The 19,722-nt window shown below is 37.6% G+C and overlaps 1 protein-coding gene across 2 annotated transcripts in view; it reads right to left on the reverse strand.

The window, feature by feature from the left end:
- The window catches only part of URI1 (URI1 prefoldin like chaperone), a 42,953-nt gene that overhangs the window by 12,638 nt on the left and 10,593 nt on the right, over positions 1-19,722 (reverse strand). For both annotated transcript variants that reach the window (XM_065662465.1, XM_065662464.1), the window contains exons 2-4: positions 18,193-18,227; positions 14,089-14,167; positions 11,700-11,835 (exon numbers count right to left, since the gene is read on the reverse strand). In XM_065662465.1, coding sequence (XP_065518537.1) covers positions 11,700-11,835; positions 14,089-14,167; positions 18,193-18,227 — 250 coding nt within the window. The remainder of the gene's footprint in view (positions 1-11,699; positions 11,836-14,088; positions 14,168-18,192; positions 18,228-19,722) is intronic.

A 19,722-nucleotide genomic window follows, 5' to 3' on the forward strand; every position in this document is an offset into this window, starting at 1 on the left:
TTCAAGAGGCAGTTTAAACAAGAAGGCTAGTTATGCATATATCAAAATGTACAATCAAGGGCTATTCTGTAGCTAACAAACAACAGGAAAAAAAAGTAAGATTAAAAACCAGTAGAGACAGGGATTACAATTTAAGAATACTGTGTGAATAGATTAAGGATTCAGTTTCACTTAAGCTCAAGAAAGACAGTTGTTAAAACTGGCAGGTCATGGTACAAAGAGACTCCCACGCTTGCTGGTAACGACTGCACAGGTTGGTAATTAATTAAAACCAGAATGGAAAAATCCTCATAAGATACAAATTCGCCATTTGATTCATTAGGAAGAGGAGGCAGATCTTTTGTAAGTTTGAACACAAACAGTGACACAACTCACAGAAGAAAAATGGGTGAACAAGGTAACAGTTTTGTAGACACTGTATTAAGGAAACACACTGCAACTTAATTGGGGTAACATCCCATTTTAGCAGTGCTTATACATGGGAAGGAAGGTACGTATGTTATCCTCCACTGGCTGCACAAAGCTGCATACACAGTTACCTGAAATATTCCAAAAAGGTTAATCGAGAAGATAAGTAAACTACTCAGCACATGTCACAAGCCAAAAAGCTGAATGCTCGGGTCAATACAAAAGAGAGCAAGAACTGTCTTTCTGAGTAAAACTCTTCTAAATAAAAAGAAATATCCAGGTGGAGTGTCTATGTGACAAAATTTAGCTTGGTACTTGAAACATACTGTAAAAATCCTTTGAAACTTCATTCCTGTCACTGTGTTCAAACATTTTTGTTATGATGGACAAGTGAAACACGCTGATGCTCTAAAAACTGTACTTCCGCCAGACGGCAGAAGGCAAACAGCTTCTCAGGCTGGGCAAGTATGCTTTACTGCAATTTTGCAAACCTACTGTAAGAACTACTGTTGTGGTTTAAGCACAGCTGGTAACGCAGAACCATGCAGCCGCTCGCTCACTCCCCGCCACCTTCTGCTCCAGGAGTGATGGGGAGGAGAATTGAAAGAATGTAACTCCCGCGGGTTGAGTTGGAGTAGCTGCATTGTCTGTTGCTTTGCCATCAGATCCAGAGACATCTTTTTCCCTTTGAAGGTGCTGGATAGTGTTGAACAGCGCTCTGTAAGCGTAGGCCAAGCCCCAGCACGTTGCCATGATTTGTCCCTCTCTGGTATGACCAGGATGACAACACACCTCATTTAAGTGTTTTACTAGTTTTTCTGGATTTTGCACTTGTTCACTGGAGAAGTTCCCAAGCCCTGGAGGAGCCCACCAGCCTAGATACTTGCCCATACTATCCCACATGCCCTGCCACTCATGACTGTCCAGCCTCAGGGAAAATCTCTTGGTCCTCCTATAACATCGTCCAACCCTAGACAAGACCCAAACCCGACTCTGCTTAACTGGGCATGATGTGCTGCAGTATGGAATACCCCTTTGGCCAGTTTTGGTCAGGTGTCCTGTCTCTGCTTTCTCCCGCCTTCCTCTCCTCCCTGGCAGAGTATGAGACTCAGAAAGTCCTTGGTCAGACTAAACATTACTTAGCAACAACTAAAAAACATTGGTGTTATCAGCACTGTTCCTAGGCTGAAAGTCAAAAACACAGCACTGCACCAGCTACTGAGAAAAATGACTGCTACTGCTGAACTCAGGACAACTACCCAGCTTTCAGACATTAGTTCATTCGAGACTTTGCTTTCTATATCCCCTTGTGTCAATTAAATAATGAATCCTTTCAACAGCTATTTATAAAATATTAAAAACTTCAGTTTCACTTTTACCTTAAAGTTATCATAAAAAACAAACTAATTTGCAAAAGAAGAAGGTCATAACTGCCTGAAAAGGAAACAGAACTTTGCTAAGACTTAAGAACTGTGAGAAAGAGGGCACAATTAAAGCCTTATACTAATAATATTAATAGTCTTGCACTCTTTGTTCAACTCAAAACTAATACAAATGCAAATTTTCAGGAGGGAAGACTTACTACATAAATTAGTTTCAACAGAGGATCTCTAAGACCTTGCACCTACTGGTCCTATATACCCTGAAGGAGCTAAAAGCCTTTGTGAAGAAGTAAGCTGATTTTCTATTTTAAAATTCTTTTTTGGAATCATTAAAGCAATACAAGAAGAAGATGTCTCACACAATTCACTCTGAAGGAGGCAGAGAGATCCTCTCTACCTTTTAAAAGTATTAACTCACTTCATGGATCTAGCTAGCTCCTTCCTCAGCATTGCTTCTCTTTATTTATGATACTTACATGATCACCAGCACTGCAGCATGTAAGAAAAAAACCTGATACACCTTCAATTACTGATTTTCACAACATACAAATATGGTGGAAGACCCTGCTATTCCCATTTTTCAGACAGGAATATGGAATGACGGAAAACTTAATTGCAAAATATTCTAATTGAAAAACTATTTTCAAAGTATTTCCTCAGTATTCTTACTCTTTAATGCTCCTTTTGCTTGTGACCTTGAGTATTTGATTAAGTACCTCTCTGGTCTAAAGGCTGATGTTAAAATGTTTTAAGTACATCTATAGCTACATACAGTTTTCTGGCTAGGGTATGCTGTCGCAAATGTTTCAGAGATTGCTTTATTATAATCATAGGCCTTTCAGGTAAGGATGTGTGAAAATACACTAATAATCATGAAATTATTACAAAATGTGCTTAAGTAGACAAAATGAGTTTGCAGATAACACTGAGAAAATAAAATCTCTTTAGTGATTCAAACTTCTGCAAACCGGTTCAGATTCCTCCTCCCTCTCAGCACACGTAGAAGAGAGAATTATGCATGGAATAGTCAATGCAAAACACAACTACCACCATGTGTGTGAGATTACTCTCATCCTAATTTGAACAGACTCAGTATTGTACGTTTTGTTCCCCTGCTGATATTTCACAGCGCATCAACTACAATTACTTAAAAATATATTACTTGCAGTAAATAGTTCAGAGAGAAAATGACGCATTTTAGAAAAGGCTACTACAGCAAATGCCCATCCTTTCCAACAAGGAGCATGAAGACACAGCTCAGACTTTCCGGTATGACTTTCGGGTATTCAAAAGCATTAGGCTTTAAAGCAAAGAAGAACCTATGTGTCAAACGTGCAGTCACCTCCTCTAGTTAAGGTGCTTCTAAGAAATACTTTAAGATTCTCCCCTGAAAAATGCTCTGCATTTGCATTTTCTACTGAATGAAATACTATTCCCAAAAAGCATTCAAGATCTCCAGCAGTGCCAACCCTGCCTTCAGAGGACACGGCTCCTTTCACATGTAGTCAGGGTCCTGCTCCCTTGACACAACTCCTCCATGAGCCACCTCATCCTCTGCATACAGCAGCAACCACCTCTCACATGCAGCTTTCACTCTTCATTTAATTTCCACCAACACTGTCCACACCTTTTTTTTTTTTGTGTCTGTTGCACCCTCCAAAGTCCAAATAAAAGAGAGGTGGTGACAGTTTCATACCAAATGCTCCCATCTGTGCTTTCAGCTCCTGAATGTAATCTCAATATACGCAAACGTCCAGCTTGAGACCAATCTTCCTCAGGCTTTTATTTCACATTCATAGTAAATGTGATGCTCAGCTGTTTCTTAAACACCACAAGTGTCTCGGTCACTACCTGTGTATCTAAATACTGTTCTACAGCATTCAGGTTACACTGCTTCTGGAGCACCAGCTCACAACACTGCCCTCTGGATGGGAGAGTGCTGGTTTGCTCCATTAGATGTAAGGACACTCAGCAGTTACACACCACACTTTGTTTTACAATGCTGCATGAGCATTAACTAACCTGACGAGCACCCTGTGAGTGAGGGAAGTTATTACCCTCTCCTATTTTACAGATAGGAAACAGACAGTTTAAGTGATTTGCCCTGGGCCACACAGAAAGTCATTGGACAGCCAGGACTACAACAATGCTCTGCCTGCAGAGGCAGCCTGACGAGTTGCTCATTCCTGCCCTGCCTGCAGAAAGCCAAAGGCTGGCCAAAGAAGAGACGTTCCCATGGCCAAGACCCCATGAGGAAGGGATCTCCTGGAAAACGGCTTGTGCAACGCAAGGGAAGCTCAGGGTTTTGTGTTTTCACTTGCCACCATGCACCCTAAACACCTCCAACATAATTCACTGAATTTTAAAATGTACTGTTATCAAGTGAAAAACAATTCACTTTACAAACCACAGGGGTTTTTTTTAGTTGAGAGCCCCATAAAAATACCAGTAGAGTAAGAGAGGCTCCACAGTCTCCTCCTCTTACTACCCTGCAGTTTAAGCTTCTTAGAGCCTTTTAAGACAGATTGAACCAGAGGCTGTTGTCCAACTTTGTCACATCCAATAATCTGAGAGAAGTCTGACATGGCTTTCAGGTGAACTCAAGTGGCTCCTATTTACATGTCCCAGCTAAACCGCTCAGAAAGACAGTTCAGTGCCACAGACATGCCAGAGTCTCTAGGACTGTTTTCCAGGACTGCCAAAAGGAACAGATACTTGAATCACAAATCAGGATACATACATTTCCTCAGCGCAGCATCTTTTGAATATTTACAGGCAGCAAGATTTCTTTACATTTACCTCATTCTTTCCCAGCTCCCTTATTAGTCTGAAAGGACTGCACTGGATTTCCTTACACCATGATCAGCTGTTTCTAAGAAGCAGCCTTCTGGTTGCTGCATATACACTGGTAAAGAAAAAACATACTTGGGGAGCACATTTCATATTGTTGAAATGAAGTCCACTGAAGCCAGATTTTACAAGATATGACAACGTACTAATGCCAAACTGACACAAATTCTCATCTATGTGTTTTGGCTATAATGGGTTAATTAGCTTGGCTGGATACAAATTTTAATTATCTGAGTTTGACATTAATGTCCTTGGAGTGTTGTCTATAAGGATTTGGGGAATCATAGACATTATTTTAGTTACTTCTGGAAACTGTGTGTTACACTGGGATTTAAATAGTAAGAACAGACAAGAACAGTGAGAACAGGTTGATCTATTTTGAAAAGTCAGACTTTGTTAAACAGGACAAACTGAAATGAAGCTGAAGCCTGGTCTACCTTGCTAGGTTCAGTTAGTCTTTGGGGGAATATCATAGATACAACATAGCAGGGTGTCTTAGTTTAAACCCAACCACACAGCTCGTTCACTCACTCCCCCCCCTTCTTGCCCTCCCCCTGCTCCTGGAGAGATGGGAAGGAGAAGCAAAAGAATGCAACTCCCACGGTCTGAGATAAGAACAGTTTAATAACTAAGGTATCACACAAATCACTGCTGCTACCACCAATAATAATAATGATAAAGGAAATAACAAGGGAAGAGAATACAACACCTCAGCACCAGCCGACAGATAACCTCCCCAACCCCACCCAACCAAGCACCGACCAATACCTCATCCAGCCCTGCAGTCCTTAGCCCTTCCGGGTAACACTCAGTTACATCCTGGGCATGACGTGCTGTGGTATGGAATACCTCTTTGGTTAGTTTGGGTCAGGCGTCCTGTCTCTGCTTCCTCCCAGCTTTCCCTCCTCCCTGGCAGAGCATGAGGCTCAGAAAGTCCTTGGTCAGACTAAAACATTTGTGTTATCAGCAATGTTCTCAGGCCGAAAGTCAAAACACAGCACTGCACCAGCTACTAAGAAGGAGAAAAATTACTGCTACTGCTAAACCCAGGACACAGGGGAGCTGGAACTGTATGATCTTTAAGGTCCCTTGCAACCCAAACCATTCTGTGATTCTATGATAAGCCATTTCCAGCAAAATTACAACTGACCCCTGAACAAAACAAGAACACCTCTCATGCATTCTGTTAATGCAGCATGTTAACATTACTGAGGCTGGAGGGAAAGTATGATGCAACCTAGTAAACATACTCCACTCCTGAATCCTTTGGAGATGGAAGTTATTTCCTTGCAGAAGCACAGCACTGCAGTAAGCACTACAGTACAACTACAAGAACTATTAATGGATCGAGTTATGTCATACTATTTTAAGTGCATTACTTATTTTCTTGCTTTTAAGGGTCTGCATCAGTAGATCAATTATCTGAGGATTTTAAACTGTATTTCAATAAATATACATTTAATTCGCACCAAAATATGTTTTCAGTCAATAATTTTTCAATAAATATCACAGGTTACTTGAAAGAAGATCTGCAGTTCTGTAGAAAGAAATGTCTACTAAGAGCTTTTCAAAACACCCTTTTTCCTGGTTTTCTATTCTTTTTCTGTTCATTTTTCTAGAGACACATTTGTTTTAAGATTCAAAAGGGAATCCCAAAAAGCAATTTGCTTTTTGTGTATATGGATTTAAGCTCTCTTTGTGCTTGCAACCACATAAATAAATTAATTCTTCATAACAGCAACTGCACTAGTTTATAAAATGCAACACAACCCTTTGTGCAGCAGCTTTGCGCCTTTTAATGACAACCTTCATTCTGTTTTCCATGTTCCCTTGCTATCAAAACCAAAGTCATTTGGATTATTTTCTGTAAAAATATGTATAGATAATTTGGCTTTAGGAACACTAAGAAAATGCAACACACTTCCCTTTTAGGTTCACACACCTGTGTAATTGCTAGAATTGTATGAATACATTTAAATTCCTCCAAAATGAAGGAGGGTGGTATTCAAACAACCCCTCTCTCTCCCCGTAAGAATTACAAAAAGCTAGAGGCTTCTCTGAATCACAATAGATAACCTACAGAAAGGAGTCTGTGCTCCTTACTTCCCACTGTGTTCTGGTTAAAATACCTGGACTATGGTCCTGTGAGAAACCCAACACCTCCTGGGAACTGCAGAGCAAATCTAGAGCACTTAGCACTGCCCCTAACCAGCTTCTGATGTAACAAGGGTAAGGATGGAATTGATGGAGGTTATAAAACTAAAAAGTGATCACAGCAATAAATGGTGTTCAAAAGCAGAAAAAGAAAATTCTCCAGCATGTAGAAAAATAACATTTTTTTTTTTAATCAAGAAAACCAACAGCTAGATTTCTCTGTAACATTGCCCACGACTTTGTCCTTTCCCCCCAGAAAAGTGAGTAGGCAAGTTTGTATTACATTCTTTAGAATATAAAGGAAGTTATTTTCACCCCTGAATGAAACATTAGAAACCTCTAAAGGCCTCACTCATTCACAGATGCAAAATGGAAAGCTTTCCTATCATATATTTTGGAGACAATATCCTTTTTTTCTGGAAATGCAGATAAGGAACAAATTCAAACTGGTCCTCATCCGCCTGGATGATCTTATTTATTAAAAACAATGGTATCTGTTAAACACTATATACTAAGCTATCGGTCAATTTTGATTGACACAAATATTTGTATTAAAGGTTACATACTGCAATTTACAATTGGGTACTATCACAATACTGTATGTTAATGTAATCAGTATTTTCATTTCATTAATTCATTTGCAGCATGACACTGCAAGGGTATTCTTACATATACTGAAGACACAATTGCTAAGTGGTTCAACAATTCTCCTTTAAGTGGGATTTTTTTATCTGATAAATTTTTAACACAATAAAACCACTCCTAATTCCATGCACATATTTTAATTTCCCACCTTTTTAAGTGTTTAGACACTTGGAATACCTAGCATCCTGAATTAATCCACAAATATTTACAAGAAAAATCTACTGAATTTCTTTCTATAGTAACTACCACAGGGACTATTGTAATGAAAAATTTCCCATCTTAAAGAATTAATACGATTACTGATACAGAGAAAAAATGTAATTTATATCATCACAAACATGTAGAAGATATAATCCCATATTCACAGAAAGAATCTTTATTCCCTCTTTGAATTCTGAGACAATACAGTCTTGCCTTGAGGAGAACAGAAATATTATGAAGTACCTTAAGGAAGATAATTGTAAGAGAAAAACCTACAATTGCATTATTGTTGTGCTAAACTGTGACATACTTAAAAAGCTAATTTCTTTTATTATAATGGAATTTGGTGTGCATATCCTTTAATCTCCTTCACTATTTCTTCACATTTTTCACACAAACATGTGTGTAATGTGTTTCCCATTATCTGTACTACCTGGCTTAACTGCAACAAATTTAAAACAATTAAAAATGTATTTCGCAATTCCATAAACTTCATTGGATTTATATTTTTTTAACAGTTCTGGAACTAACTGAACATCTAGGATGTCACAAAAATGCACAGCAAATAAAGACTTGCTGCAACTCAGATATTATTCAAGAAGACATGATCAATATTTTATGAAAAGGTAACATTTGACATGAGTGACTGTCCCAAATTTTACCAAATACATTTCAACCAATCACAGTGCTGAACAGTCTGCATCTAAATCAAAAGCTAAGCAAACAAAAATGTTGCCCCAAAATAGGGCTTTCTATAGCTATGTCAGTTAAAGTGCATTTATAATGCAGTACAGTCACTCTTCAATTATTCCTTTCAGTTAAATAAATTTTAACAAAGAAATTCATCTGCTGTGTCTGGGCATTTCTTTGTTCCATGGACACAAACATTTTTTTCACTCATTCACCTTTAAAAGGCAAATTTAACAAAACTACTAAGACAAAAAAGATGACCTAATTAGTACAAAGTAATATTTAAAGCTTTTATATATAGCACACTCTTACTGCTACCCCTAAGTTCCAAGGCTTTATGCTTACTGACATGATTTGATTTATCTGGCACTATTACTGCTTAAGCGTGAAAATTCATATTGTCCATCCGTGTATGAATTCAACACACACAGGAGGAATCAAACTGTAAAGAAAATTTTCTGTGAACCTTGATTAAACTAACTGTTAGGGCAGTAGCATCCTCAAAGGCAAACAGGGTCACCCTAGTGACTAGAGGCCTTCAGTGGGCAGACCCCCACAAAACCAGCCAAAGCCAACAAAGAAAACTCCCCAGAACCAGCAAAAAAAAACACTCAGAAGGGAGTTACAGGAGTCTCTTACCCTTTGCTATCTAAGCACCAGTCCCACTAGAGAACTTAAGCACCAAGCAGACGCTTTCCCACTCCTCAACATTCAGGAGAGCGGGACACAGTGAGTAACGAAAATGTGTGCCTTGTTTTTATTTCCTTACAACTCTTAATTTATGTTATAGCACTGAATAATTAGTGCTATAGTAATTAAGTTCATTTTGGTTATCTGAACAGATTTGACCAGCTAGTTATGAAAAAAATGACCATCTACATTAGAGCAGTATTGGCTAAAAAAAATGTAGGTCACTGAAGAAACAAACCAAGAAACAAACATTGCCAACTATCTGTTCAGGAAGCAATTCCAGCATGCTCTTTGCTCTGTTCAAACCCCAATTCCTATACATCAAGGCCTTTAAGCACACACACACTGACCATAAGGACATGCTTAAAAAAGCTTTGCTGTGTTAGGACCTTCCAACTGGCACACCGGACATGCAGGACTGCTTGCAGTGTAATCCTCTGCAAGAAGCATGACCTCTTTTCCAGTGTGTGTGACCTACACATAGAATTTATGTCCAAAACAAAAAGACTATGCACTAAAAATCAAATCATATTGTGTCAATGTAATGATAACATCCAGTATACATCACCCTGTAAAATATGCCCACAAAATGCCAGTGAAATCAGAAGTCATACCTATGAAAACAGATACACAAAAGAGACTTTAAACTACTGCTTGTGAAACATCAGTCTTTCACATTTGTGCCGTAAGTGGCAAATTCACATTACCCAGCAACAGCCTACAGGTCTTTCACACACAGAACCTTTTTTTCTAACTAAGCTAATAAAATGCCAAATATTCTCCTCTAAGTTGCCCTTATTTAGTGTGAAAACGGTTGAAAGAGTTTGTGTCAGCTGTATTTTTTAAAACAGAAATGTGTATCTATGAAGGAATGTAATTTTTTCAGAATCCTATCTACTAATACGGGTTTTGTCATCTAAAACTGAATATGGTCCTTTAAAGAAAAACTTTTTAGTTAATATCTGTGTTTTGGAGCCTCCCACTGGCAGCCATCACACAGCTGAAGTGAACTACCAGCTGCATAGAGGGTTTATATGCAGCATCAAAGACTATTTTGCTTTAAAAAAAATTAGTATTTCTGAGTTCGTATTTTAAATGCAATTTAAAAGATCATAAAGGAAAGAATTCAGCATTTATTGTGTGTCTCCCAGCAGACTACTTAATGCTCGAACATCTACTATGCAAAGGTCAAACGATTTCACTGAATGTAATGGTGACAAAAATATCCTGCAGCACTGAAAAAAGTATCAGATGATCAAGGAAAAAGATATGGACCTGAGATCTCACAAGAGTCACAATAAATAACGTAGATTCAGTTCAGTAACAAAGAAAATTACAAAGTTGTGTCAGGAGAACCAGATTAAGAAAGATAATAGATAAAATACAAATTATGTACTTTTGGCAATGTTCTTCATAAAGTAGCATTTTAAAGTAATACAGCAAACGAATTTTTACAAAAAAAAAATTACTTTTCTTACACAAATATTGCTTGCACAGGGTTGAGTTAAAAAAACAAACTTATGCAGATGGGGAAGCTCTAGGGTATTCTGCTGCAGGCAGCACATGGATAGCAGAACTCAAACAAAAATCCAGTGTAAACAGTTGTGGAAGTTGTAGCAGCCATAGGGTAAAGCTGCAGTAAGCACTCATTCAGGAATGAGACAGATTACACGTAAAACTAATACAAAAAAAATTTAATCAAATGCTTATCTGAAGCAAGCAGAAAAGGCTACTAGATACCAATTTATTTTCCATTTCATTGTGCTTTTCCTTCCTTGACATTTACATCAAATATTTTAGGCACTCATTCTTTCTAACATAAGGAGGTTCCAAAGTGTACCGTACACACCACTTCCTGGTGGTCCTGGCTCTTCAAAGACAAGATCTCACCAACTAAAAAGAGCTGGAAACACAACCGGAAATTGCCTGTTTGCCTCTGTGATGTGCTATTATAGAAGATGAATGTGGTGGTCACCAACAGCACATCTGGGGAGATCCAGTGGATCTCTCCATAAGAGTGGACAGGAACGCCAAGGACAGGAGGCAGAAATGCATCTAAGCAGCAAGTGAGAAACAAACAAACAAATGAACCAACAAGCAAGAGTAAAGCATGTGCAGAGGAAGAAGAAAGGTGGAAAATTACATGGACAAATAAAAAAAATAACTAAACCAGAGAAGAAGGCAACAAAGATGAAACAAGAGAACAGAATACAGGTTTATAATATCTATACAGAATATATAAACAGAACGTAAGGTAACTAAGAACAAAAGTACAATGTGATGTTCACTTTCCGGAAGAAAATACAGCATTTCGCATGTTAAAGCAAAAGGGGGGTTTTAGTTTGGTTTGGTTTTTTCTTTTTTTACTTTTGCATATAATAAAAAGGAATAAATCTTGGCTGATCTTGTATTCTAATATGTAACAACAAAACCTGAATTTTGGTAACTTAAGCTGATGCATCATTGGAAAAGAAAAAAAATTCTGGCTAGATCTTTAGAAAAATTAGACATATGCAATAAAATACAACATAAAGGTGAAAAATAAGGTGATAAACTGATATTACATCTGAACAAGAATTCTGACAGAGAGCTCACAAAAACACAGTGTAGATGCTACTGATTTATTAATACAAAGACACGTAATTTTGACTATTAAATTATGTTCAGAAGCATACATACGTTTTTTTCTGTGCTCAACCAGCTCGACAGCCTGCTTTGCTGAGCATTTGGAAAACCAGTTGTCCCCAAGCAGAACAGTAACCTCATTGGTGTGGACAAGTTTTCCTGGCATGAAGGCAAGAGGTCCAAAAGGTACCTGCGAAAGGTAGAAAAGAAACTGCTAGAAATCACAAATGAAAATAAAACCCAGGCATCATTCATGCCTTAGTTTTTAACAAAAACTAAAATACAGAGTTACAGAAATAAAAATTCTACACCAGCTATTTAATGACTAATCCCTCATATATATTCAAATTACCAGATCCATTTAAATTTAGTATCATACTTAAAATATTTGAAACCTGGTACTGAACTAGACAAGTTGGTTTGTGACATAAAACTACAGAATAGCCAAATGCTCACATGGAAAACAATCCACTTAACATGTAAGCCTTGATGACAAAATTATTGTCATTTGGGTGAGTTACATGTTTGTTACACACAGACTACATTCATCTCCTAAAACCAGCAAGTTTAGCTTCGCTAAAATGTTAAAAATATTTAAATAGGTATGGTCAACTCAAAGATGAGTTGCTTCTATCTGTCTTGCTAATAGTAAGCACCTTAGAAACCTCAGTGTAAGTTTGTGGGGCTACTAGCAGGACCACAGACTGCTTAAGCTCGCTTTATCATCCACCAATGTGCAGACCTCAACCTTCAAGCAATGCTCCACCACAGAACACCCATTCTCTAGTAACTCTTCAAATACTGTCAGACAGGAGTACAGTGGAAATAAACACATTTTGTAACTTTAAGAGGTGCTTCTTAAAAAGTGTAAGCCCTGTTTTAACACATATTGCAATGTCTGGGACATTGTTTTCATGAATTAAGACACCTTCCACAGGCCAAACTTCAGAGACTTGGGCAAGTCCTGCTGCTGAGGAGGAGCCCTGCCTTCCTTCTCCAGCCCCTCAAACCTACTGGTCTGGCTGCCTTTGGGCTTCAACTGCAAAGAAACGAGACCAAAATCAAACTGAAGTTAAAATGGAGGTGACAAAACATCCACCTCAAGTTTTCTCTTTCTTAGGGTAAAGAGAGATCTGTCTCAGCCAGTTTGTATCAGTTCCTTCTATTTCATTCCTCTGCCACCTCCTTCATTTCCTGAGGATAGCCACTTGGTTTCTCAACATATTTGTGCTGAAGCACAGCATTTGGCTTAGTGGATATACTTCCTTGGAAAATGATCTTCCCTAGCTCCAGTATCCAGAAGAGTACCAAGGCTTGAACCAGTTCTTCAGCAGGCAGGATGCTGACATTAAGGCTACGCTGAATGTACTTTTCCTACACATGTGCCCTTCCCAACTTGGTTTTCAAGTAGCAGACTGCACCACTCGCCTGTTCACTCTTCCCCCAAAAATGATGAAAGCAAAATTGGAAACATATGAAAATATTTGGCTAACAGGATAGGAACTATTTATATACATTTAAAATACCAGATGCGAGTTGACATTACTGCTTTAACTAAGAATAAGCCCTAGCTAGCTTTTATTTTTTAATACAGAGCTTTGTATGCTTCGAAACAACATGATCCTTTTGTGTTACAACATGTGGCCGTACATATACACATAGTAAATGGACTACACGCATAAAATCCAGCACTGAATCATTAGCACAAAAAAGGGAATCACTTTCTTTTCCCACATGGTAAGTGTACTCCAACGCTGTCTTGCTAACAATTCAATGCTATATGATAAGCCAAGATGCCAAGGAAGAAAACAGGCACTATGGGCTGAAATCAGTCATCCAGTTATTTACAGTATAACTTCCATCTCTCCAAAGATATATCCTGAATTGGACCTGAGAAGGGAGGAGGGAAATGAAGAGAGAAAAGCCAATCCGGTCAGAATGCTTGTGCTCACAAGCCAACAGGGTACAGTTTACACAGGGAGTTGTGCAGTTGTTAGGGAAGATTCAAAGCACCAGAAAAGATTGCTATGCCAATGTGAAGATCAGTGAAACAAAAATTAGCAGCACCTTTTTATGTAAAAATCAATGCTCTACGGCTTACTTCCATGAATCAGGAAACACTACGGCCACTTTCTTCTCAGGAAATGGCTAAGTACCATAATTCAGTCATAATTACAGTTTTCTATACAACAGATTTACATATTAAATATGTCAGGTTTTGTGTTAGCATTTATGTCATCAGTTCTCAGTTGTCAGTAGCACTGTAATTTACAATGGCTTTCAAAGAAAAGAGAAAGAAAAGCAAAGGTAAAACTATTACCAGGAGACACAAAACATTACAAAGTATTATGTGGCCACCTGAGTAGAACCTTGCTACCACTACAGATACACAAGTTACTAAACATTTCAGTGTTTCCTTACGTGAACTCTACAGTGTACATACCATGACATCATAGGACAGTTTATCAGGCAGCGTACGGAGTCGTTCCTGAAGAGCCTCGTAATCACTCTCCACCTTCTTCCTGTTGACAAATTCAAATTGATTCAATTTCATGTCTGAAGTAAAGAGTTAACATTTTCCTGCTATTAATTCAACAAACAAAAAATACAGGAACAGAAACTATTTTACTCTTAAACACATACAGTTGATATATTAATAACTTATTTATAAAAGACTTGGGATGACAAACATGATATTATTTTAGAATAATGTGTATTAAAATAGCATCATGATTATTTTAGATTGTGCATGTCTCTTTCTGAATTTGACTGGTGCAAAGAATCAGTTCTTTCACTCTGATCTGGCTTATCTCACTCCGTGTTCAAGTTTATCAGTTATACCACCATCAATATTTAGAAAAATAACTGAAAATCCAGTTTATACTTTATAAGAGGCAAATTCTTCCAAGCAGCACTTTTAATAAAGATTCATGGCCTTGATTTGATCTGACATGAATGGGCAAAATTTTAATTCATTCTTATTTTCACAAGAACTTTGTGTTCCTACCAAAAGTCGACACATGTGAAAGATGGCTTGACCACAAGGATTCTGTCGTACCTTCAATCCCTGACAAGGGACTTTGCAGTTGAGGAACATCCCTTCTACTGCCTCTCCATCCACAATGTAAATAAGGCTCATGCTACATATTGCCACCAAAGAGAGAAATGGCTTGGAGAACCTAAGACAATTTATTCCCCCAGCAGATACCTGGCTTTTCAGAGAAGACTTTGCAAAATACAGCGTTTCATTTGCTGCAGGGATTTTCCTTTGCGCACAAAAGAACTAGACCCCCTCTAAAAAAGCCTTCTTTTGGAAAGATATCCTTAAATACTTAAACTCAACTGAAAAAGTCTTTTAACGGACTACTGCGATTCTGAAGGTGGTCAGAAATCAGCTCCTGCATGAAGTAACTGGCATATAAATGTAAGGTTTGATGACATTGTTTACTTGTACTTCAAAATAGTAAATGTATATATGGTAGTAAATTCTGCAATAAAAAGCAACTGGAAGCATGGAGCAGCACACTTAACAACACTGACCTGAGATGCAAATTACAGGTTTTCTGAGGATTCAGAAAAGCAATCTATAAATGTGCTAAAAAATGAATGTCATAGTTGATAACACAACTCTCAAAATATTATCATTGATTTTCCTAGATTCATAAGCAGAGTGAAATCTTCTTCAGCATTCGTTATGAAAAATTATCTGATACTCCTGTGTTTTGACTCATTTGCTTCCATAGTTGAACTTTGCAGTAATCACGCTACTTTATACCTGGAGTGCTTCATACTTTAAGCTGCTGAACAGTCTTGAAAAACAGGATTTAGGGTTTTATGCCACTTGGACATTAAAAGCGTATTCCATGCAGCTGATACACCAAAGATGGCTGCTTCTGCTTTGGTTTGACAGCAGATTTCTCCCCAACATTTTAGGCATGTTTCTCTACCTACATCAACATGAAAATATAATTCACTTCCTTCAAAGAGGAAGAACAAACCCATGAATCTTAAAAAAACTCACTGAGATGGGGGGGGGGGGGGGGGGGGGGAGCACAATATAATGACAATTTGGTGTCAACGATAACAATAAATTACTTAATGATATTTACAGAATCCAGCCTTCGCCTTGCAGAAATCTGTGTTTGAGAAATGGATATTGATGCACTCCAGCCATCCCCTAAAAAACAAACATGACCCCCAAGCCAACAGCCTGGCCTTGGTCTCAAATGTGAAAAGAGGCCTCCATGCGCAGAGAATGGTGTGAAAATCCCTCCCCACTCACAACAGGATTAAATATTCCCATTTGCTTCATGGCTGAAAGTCACTCAACATTTCTTCATCAATCTGAAAAGAAGGTGCTGCCTGTAAGGTCTGGCTGCTGCCTGCTGCTGAATAATCTGACTAGGATACAGGATAAATCACTTGCTACAAAAGCTTTTTTGCTTTACAGAGCAAAGTAGACTTCTATTTTTCAGTATATTTCTTTTTTTTACTGCCCTTTGGCTACCAAGCCTCCACCATGGGAATCTCTAAAAGCACAGCCACATCCTGAACTGGACCATCAAGATAAAGAAAATTAAAATCAATCCTTTTAATTAATTGGCCTGAGACAGTATTACTTAAGGAAGGAGGACAACATCCCTCTTTACCTATAGCTGATGGCCACACAAGCTCAATTCCCATACACAATGAAGAACATGAAGAGGGAGGATGAATACTGGGACTCCAGCTGTGAACGTGTCCCAGAAGGGGAAACGCATGTCTAGATGCTTAATCCTGCACCAGACCCATTACTGGATTCATGGCTTCAGAAAGATACTTCAAAAAGTGAACTAAAAAATTAAAAAGTAACTGAATGGACATAGATTAAAGCTGAACATTTTTAAACCCTGTTGTTATTCACTCAGTTCTATTTAACATTCTTCTGTCACTGACTACTTAGAAGGTCTTATAGGAACAACTTAGTTGAAACAAACGCACTCAGCTCACACACAATCAAGATCTAAATAAGGGTACTAAATTTTAAATATTTTTTTATGAAATCAGATGCTGTATAAAACTGCTTTTCTACATAAAGGTAAGAAACAGTAAGTCAGGATTTCCTTTTGACGTGCTATGCCCAAGTTCCCCAAGCTCATCAGGCCATGGAAAGAGTTTGCATGAAAGCAAATACACTAATAACTCCTCCTTCCAGAGCCCTCCCTTCTGACTTCACAAGCCTCAGCCATTTTTGTAAGAGTAAATAATTGTCACAACTTTACAAACTTTTAAAAATCTGTTCAAATTTTAAGGCTTTTTGTTAGTTAGTTTTTTACTGAAAAATAATGCCCCTTAGTGAAAGAATGTACACGCAGAATTTCATGTGAGACCAAACTGGTAGGGACACTGCAAATATCCTGAAAAAGTCTGTGTGATGGGGATATTCTACCTGCCTTCACCATGGCAGTACCAGGAGGCACTTCAATAATGTTTCCCTTATTGAAAATTAATGCAGTCTCTGAATTTTAAACATAAATGTAACATATTAGTTTCAGATTATTTTGGGGAGCCAATAGTCAGAATTTAATATGATGTGCATAGATTGCCTTGATTTTTTCCTTTTATCCAGTGCTTGCAGCCTATGTGCATTTAAAGTAAAAACATTTGATACACACTAAATATAAATTATTTGCTTGGAGATCTTTCGGGCATGAAGAAAAAGCCTCTTAAAATAAATTTAAATATTATATGCTTGATGGTGTATAACCAAAGGTTTAATCTCACCACTAAAGGGGCAGTTGCTGTGATTCTGCAATAACCCTGCAGACAATAATCAAGACAGCTCCTGTTGTTCTCTCTGTAAAATCATGGTAAACACAGCATGGATATATTGTAATTTGATATCTGTAAGATCAACTGTTATATCTCCCAGTAACTCATAATATAAGGTTTCATTCACCATTAAATGTACATTTTCCTCACAAGCCATAGAAAACTGTTACTTACAAAACATGTTTTCTATTAACCATAGATTGCCAACAGAGAAAAAAGTGCCCAGAGATAATTTTTTTATGTAACAAACCATTTCTTTCTAGCATTACAAACTAAGCTTTACCACACACTTTACTGGGGGAAAAAAACAGGGAAACATGACTTTCACACTGATTTAGCACATGGAGGAGGGGGAAGGAGAATTTGCCTACTTGCTCCATAGTTAGAAAGAAACCAAGAATCATTAATTCTACCCTGGGAGTACCTTTGCACCAATCAGACAACTTCAGCATTTACCCACAAGGTTACTTGGGGGAAAAGGATGAATGAGCTGGGCATTTAAAACAGAAGTACAAACACTAAGGCTCAGTGTATTTGTGATTTAAAGTCATGATATCAGTGGAAAATATATACATTTTCAAGAACATTTTCACTGTAACAATGCTGAGCTATCACTAATCCCCAAAACATGTTAGTAGGATTTGGCTATCATCAGAATCAATAGCAATACTTTATTAATATATAACTAGGTTACTCATCAGTATTTTAGGCATGTAATCAAACATTTTTCACTTACCAGTGCTGGATTTTTTCTTGGCAGCTAGTGACCACCTGTCATCAAAACAGATAACTACTCATGAAAAAACAAGGCTAAGCACACAGCCGCAATGTCAATGCATCAGAAACTAGAACGGCAGCATTACAGATTTGGTGGTGTCTCTATGTACATTTCTATTTGTCAGTGCAAAGGCAAGGGAATGGTAGTTCTTAAGCAGAACACTTTATCACACACTAATGCAGGCAGATAACCACAGAAAAAAATTACAGCTTTTCCATTCATATTTTGGTACAATACCTGCTCCATAACTATTACATGACACACAACAGTATACTATAATAGTAGCAGGCTGTGCGATCTGCAGATCTATTTTCAGTGTTACATGTTCGCAAAGGAAGAAAACAACATACGTTATAACAAGACATCAAGGTAACCTCCCTACTGAGTCATTAAAAACCAAAAACAGATGAACCCCACAGCACCAAAAACATTTTTTCCGTCATCAGTACAACAACAAATGTCTCCACTGGCCATTTGGATTTGAGAAAGCACAAATTAGTTTTGTGGTGTTTAAACACAAGGGTATCTGACACCATTATATGGGCTGCCGACTTCCCTCCTGTTCTTTCCAAGTGTCACAAAAAGAAGAAATTTTAATCTGAGTATCTCACCTTATGTCACAGGCTTTCCCAACAGATCCGAAATAATTTACAAAATAAAGGGCATTGCTAAAACAAAATTGTTTTCTTCTTTTTTAACTGTATTTTTTAGACTATGTAGGTATAGCAAACAGACAAGATGCTGAAACCTGTGACCTTGTCTGCCATAATTACCTGAAGATTTTGTGTTTCAAAATATATTCTGACCTCTGAATAATGGTTACTAAAAATATAACGCAAACAATTTCATTCAATTATATGAAATGCAATGAAGCCATGGGGCAATTAAATATGTCTAGACATCTTCTCACCATAAGCATTTTCTAGATTATTTTTCCTTTACAGATTTTCCTTTTCCTATAGCCAAAATAACGCTAACGTTTGAAAGCAATTAATGAAAAAATTTGCAGAGAAAACAGTAACATACATTCAAGTACCACTGAAATCACTGGAGCAGATAATTCTTTTTTTTTTTTCCCCCAAACAACAGGATGAAAGGCAATTTTAATATTTTTTTTTTTTTCAGTTAGCATATGTGCATCTATTCCAGAACAGAGCTCAGACCCTTCACTTCCTACTCAAAGACTACTTTGTGAGCTAGTAATTCTTTAAACAGAGTAAAGCACTTACATGAAAAGGATCAGCTCTACATTTGCGTTTATGCTATTTCATAATCCATCAGGAAATTCAGCCAGGCAGCTTGCCCCGCATAAGCCAAGTTTAAATTTATCATTTGCTTTAAATGCCTATAAATCAAATGCCCAGCAAATATTTTCTTTAACATGCAAGCTAAGGTTAACAGTAAATATACAGACTTCTACATGATACCAACTCAGAAATCTGATTCATACTATTAATACTGAGCTCATTTTAAGAGTAAAGTTCCCAT

This window comes from Lathamus discolor, chromosome Z (assembly GCF_037157495.1).
Source record: "Lathamus discolor isolate bLatDis1 chromosome Z, bLatDis1.hap1, whole genome shotgun sequence".
Lineage (NCBI taxonomy): Eukaryota > Metazoa > Chordata > Aves > Psittaciformes > Psittacidae > Lathamus > Lathamus discolor.